The sequence below is a fragment of the Taudactylus pleione genome, unplaced genomic scaffold (genome assembly GCF_031769625.1).
Source record: "Taudactylus pleione unplaced genomic scaffold, aTauple2 ptg000500l, whole genome shotgun sequence".
Classification (NCBI taxonomy): domain Eukaryota; kingdom Metazoa; phylum Chordata; class Amphibia; order Anura; family Myobatrachidae; genus Taudactylus; species Taudactylus pleione.
In genome coordinates this window covers 3,119,097-3,124,513 of record NW_028284902.1, presented here as the reverse complement: position 1 = coordinate 3,124,513, position 5,417 = coordinate 3,119,097, and the positions used below count along the sequence as shown (strand labels likewise).

Sequence of the window (5,417 nt, the reverse complement as noted above, 5' to 3'; positions counted from 1 at the left end):
GGTCTGGGAAAAAAGAGGGCAAGGAAACCTGCTTCTACCATGGTTATCATGTCTTTATTAGAACCTTTACTGCAATTAGTTAAGACCCTCCTGAACTTTCAGATAGCTTTTTATGGCGTTCTGTATCATCCAATTACAGTAAGTTGCAGAGCAAGGTGCATCAAACATTTAATAAAGCAGATAACTAAACAGCAATACCACCTACTTAACCCTAATATATATGTTCATTTTAGGGGAATTGTTGCCATGGATTTTTATCATCATAAATCTGGCGCACAAAAACGTAAAGAAAAAAAAGCAAGAGCGCAAAAGAGTGCCGAAGGCTGGAGAACTCTTGAAAGTGTAGGATTTAAAGTTTCTTCCCATTTGTCTGAGCATGAAAGTAAGAAGGAGGAAGATCGTTTAGCCAAAAAAACAAGTGAACTTGACATTGATAAAGTCAATGAAAATGTAACTGTTATTGTTGTTGATGATGATGATGATGATGATGATGATAATGGTGGTAGTGGTTCAACTAGTATGATGATAACTTGTACTTCTGGCACAGACACTACACTAATTTCAGAACCACACTCAAGTTATGTGCCTAAAGCTGGTGTCACTGAGGGTTGTACTTCTGGCACAGACACTACACTAATTTCAGAACCAAAGTCAAGTTATGTGCCTAAAGCTGGTGTCATCGAGGGTTGTGCCACATCATATTCAAAGGTAGCATCTAATGTCGAAGTAGGTAGCAACAAAAAGCTACTCGATTTTGATATAGGCCGTCTCCAAATGGGTTTTTCAGTAACTGAATTAGAAGATGCAATTCAACGAGGACCAGAACCATACCCCAAATTTTTCCCACCTGATAAAGATGGCACCCAATTTCCTAACTATATACTAAATTATCGTTTAAAGAATAAAGAATCAGTTTCTCGTGATTGGTTAGTATGGAGTAATTCTAAGCAAGCTTTGTTTTGTTTTCCCTGTTGTTTATTCTGCAAACTCCCAGAAACACATCGTTCCATTTTGACCACAGAAATCGGTTGGGGACCTTCTAAAGGTTATAGGAAATTCTACAACAAAATACCTGACCATGAAAGTAGCAATAATCACCGTACATGTTATGTAGAGTGGCGAAATTTGGAAAAATATCTTGCTAAAAATACCACAGTTGATAGTTTATTATTGCAAAAAATACAGAATGAAGCACAAGTCAGGAAAGCCTTATTACATAGATTTCTTGATGTAGTTCTGTTCCTTGCAGAGCGTGGATTGGCTTTTAGAGGATCTAGCAACCTAGTTGGACATCCAAAAAATGGCAATTTTTTAGGAATGTTAGAAGTTGTAAGCCACTATGACCCTTTGCTTGCAGAGCATTTGAAAAAGGTGAAACAGGCACAGATGGAAAAAAGAAGATTACAAGTACATTATTTGTCAGCCGAAATTCAAAATGAATTTATTTCATGTTGTGCTGAATATGTTTTTCACTGCATACTAAAGGAAAGAGAAACTGCTAAATATTTTTCTATCATTGTAGATGCAACACCAGACTCTGCACACATGGAGCAAACTACATTCATTTTGCGTTATGTTCTTTGCACAAACAATGAATATGACATTGAAGAACGATTTTTGGAATTCGTAAACTGTAACAAAAAATCAGGGGAAGCCATTGCAGATTTAATTCTGCAAACACTTAAAAACAATAGTATTCCAATAAGTGATTGTCGTGGGCAAGGCTACGACAATGGTTCTAACATGAGTGGAGCATACAAAGGCGCCCAAGCTCGAATTTTGCAAGCTAATCCACTTGCTATTTTTTCGCCCTGTGCCTGTCACAGTTTGAATCTGTGTGGTGTCCATGCAGCAGAATGTTGTCCTGAGGTTGTTACATTTTTTGGAGTAGTACAAAAGCTGTACAATATATTTAGTGGCAGTCCTCAGAGGTGCGAGATTTTGAAAGAAAATATTGGTGTTTCACTCCACTCCATGTCAAAAACACGTTGGTCTGCAAGGGTAGAGAGTGTCAAGCCAATTGCTGAAAGACTTCCTGGGATCCAGAAGGCAATTGAGTCAGTGTTAGAACTGAATCTAACATCAGAAATCCGAACAGATCTAAATTCTATAACCAACTACTTGGAGTCATTTGATTGTATTTTGATGGCATCTATTTGGCTAAAAGTCCTTACAGCAATAAATTACAGAAGCACAGTTTTGCAAGCACGAAAGACCACAATCGACAAAGAGGTTGAAAATCTTTTCTGTCTTGTAGAAGATTTAAAAATTATCAGAAATAATTGGCAAGCCATCTTAAATGAATCCAGACTGGTTGCTGAAAATTTGGGCATAACAACCGATTTTAAATCTTTTCAGGAAAGACGCCAAAGAAAAAGGACCAGATTTTTTGATGAACCATCAACTGAAGAAGATTACTCTAACTCTTCTCCGGAGGAGATGTTCAAGTGGAAAGTATTTCATGTTCTTTTGGACAATGTTATTGGCAATATGACAACACGATTTGATGCAGCAAAAGCCATAAATTCATTGTTCAGTGTTTTGTGGACCTTCCCTAACTTAGAGGATAATGAAGTTCGAGAAAAGGGAAAACAACTACAAAAAAGATATGAAGGTGATATCAGTGAAGCTATTTGCGATGAGCTAATACACCTTAAATCAATAGCTCATTCAAATTTAGAGGAAGATTCTCTTTCACCTATCAAACTAATAAACCAACTGAAGGTACTGAAACTTGATCCCCTGTTTCCAAATAATGTCATTGCTTTAAGGTTGTTCTGCACCATACCTGTAACAGTGGCTCAAGCTGAACGCTCTTTCAGTTGTCTCTCAAGAATAAAAGATGTTTTAAGATCGACAATGACCCAAAACCGGTTAAACGATTTAGGTTTGCTATCAATAGAGGCTAATTTGGCAAGAAATTGTGACTTTTCAAGTGTCATTGATTTGTTTGCAAGTCGCAAAGCTCGGAAAGCTCCAATGTAATACATCCTAGGTACTGTATGCTGTAAAAATTCTAGGCTTTTAAATTTTTATCTGCAATGTGCTATAGTGTGAGCCTGTGAGGTTGTGAATATGTAAAGTATTTATTTTTGAAGGTTTATAGCTTTAAGAGTTTTGTCTACACATGTTACAGTTATTGATCATTGCAAGTGCAATTTCTAAAGGAACCAAATTTGTTTCAGAATTATTTAAGTTGTTTTGATGTTTATAAACTAGAAACCCTGTCAGATGTAACGGCAGTTTTGGAATTTAAATTGTATGTTGATTTACTTTACTACCACACTGTGTAACTGCAGATCATGATACACTTACACTTGGTTAGAAATGTCTGCACTTTATTTACAGAAGAATTGAGTTCTTTAAACTAAATTATTTTGATATTTATGTTTTAAAATTACTGTATTTTATGTCAAAATTAAATTAATCTACCTCTATAACAAAAATTTAATTTTATTTATTTTTATTTATGTTATTTACATGAGAAAATGTATAAAATAAAGTTGTTGCACTTTCAATTTTGTGTGTTTTATTATATTATCTAAACACATCCAGCTAAAACAGCATCTTTTATGACACTGTCCTATCATCCTAATTGAGAATACTTTAATCCCAGCTGCCGGTAGATATGTCATGCTCCTGTGGGTGGGTGCTTCTAACATGCTAGACACGCCCCCAAAGATGTGTAGCCCTGCCCCTAACATGTGACCACACACCCGCCATGGGGGGGGGCCCTGGGAAGTTACTGTACCGTGGCCCAGGATTTCTCTTGGCAGCCCTGGACACATGGGCTGCTGGAGTGACACATGAGAGGCTGCTGAAGTGATACATGAAGGGGACAGGAGTAACACATGGCAGGGCTGGAGTGACACCAGAGGGGATTGAATGGTATTATGTAAATCTGTTTTGATTTTTTTTTCAATATATTTTATGTGGATGTAGCTTTTTAAGTGTATTTTATGTAGATTTTTTTCAGTGTATTAATTGTGTATTTGGCTTTCCAGTGTATTTTATGTGGATCTGGCTTGTTTCAGTGTATTTTATGTGGATCTGTTTTTTTCATTGTTTTTTATATTGTTCTGGCTTTTTTCCCCTTTAATAGTTACCTCCACAGTGATTGTGTCCTTGTGCTTTTACATCCTCCTACAAACATCATACCAGGGGCGTGGCTTAGCTGGCCACACCCCTTTATTGCACATGCGCCTTCGGTGTGCGCATGAACTTGGCTCTTTGACATACCTACAGATATGTTTGGGTTCTTTGCCTCTGACTGGTTGGCCACCCCTAATCTAGTGTGTACCAGCCGCCCGATATGTCAGTCTGTCGGTTGGGGGTCGCCGGTCGCATTGCTGGGTACACACATAGCAGGTAGAGAAATAAAAATTATGCAAAATGACAAAACCCTAATCACCTTGTAAACCTCCCCAATACAATACACATACATATTCGCACCCAAACACACCCCAATTAAGTTATGGTTTATAGTGCAACTGAATGCACAACAATATACAAGTATTGTTAATTACTTTAATCATTAACATGTTGATTTAATTTATGGGAACTGTATATTCATTAGATTACAACAACTACTTTCACATAATAACAGGTTCAACAGATTTTATGTATTATATTTCAAGGATTATGACTGGCCCTTTCAATTTGCCTGTATGTGTTACACAATAATCTTAGCATAACATAGGCATTAGCAGTTGTAGCCTATGGCTTCTTCTCGCTCACACTTGTGCGGTCATGAGACCATGCATGCGCAGTAGCAAAACTCTCCCCAGAAACTGAAAGTAAAGTGTTCACTAATACTTTACTAGTATACATTGTGGGATCAGCATCTATCGGAGCCCCTGTCCCTGCATGTGTATTCTAATACATCCCGGTGATCCATAACACCGTGATAATTGGCGATAAGAAACACAGTAAATAATAATGGTCCCCATGATCACTTTTTACTGAGAATATAATTTAGTTTCCATGGAATAGCAATAATGCAACATTTACTGATTCTTTGTACTATCCTACACATATTTTCCTAATTTTAGTGTGACTTTGTTGCTTTGAATGCAAATATATTCACTGCAATATACTGTGGGTGAGATGTAATAGGGTCCGAGTTTTTGTGAGACAAACTCGGACCTTCTCACACATTTGTGGGCATTTGTGGGCACTACAGTGTGGCCTAATGTTTCAGTACAGTGTAGTACAGTGTGGACACTAAAGTGTGGCATAATGTGGCAGTACAGTGTGGTATAATGTAGGGATGTGCAGGCTCGGATAGGTTCGAGTTTGCACGCCGAGTTCGGATTTTTCCCTCCAAAAAAACGGAACTCAGGAAGAGGCAAAACGTCATCTTGCATGGACAAACATCAGGAATGATGTCCAGAAATGATGATGATGTCCAGGAATGA

The 5,417-nt window shown here is 37.5% G+C and overlaps 1 protein-coding gene across 1 annotated transcript; it reads left to right on the top strand.

The window, feature by feature from the left end:
* Positions 1 to 246: 246 nt before the first annotated feature.
* LOC148501842 (zinc finger MYM-type protein 1-like) lies at positions 247 to 2,985 on the top strand. The gene has a single exon (XM_088449895.1). The coding sequence runs from the start codon at positions 247 to 249 to the stop codon at positions 2,983 to 2,985; it is 2,739 nt and encodes a 912-aa protein (XP_088306021.1).
* The last annotated feature ends 2,432 nt before the right edge of the window (positions 2,986 to 5,417 follow it).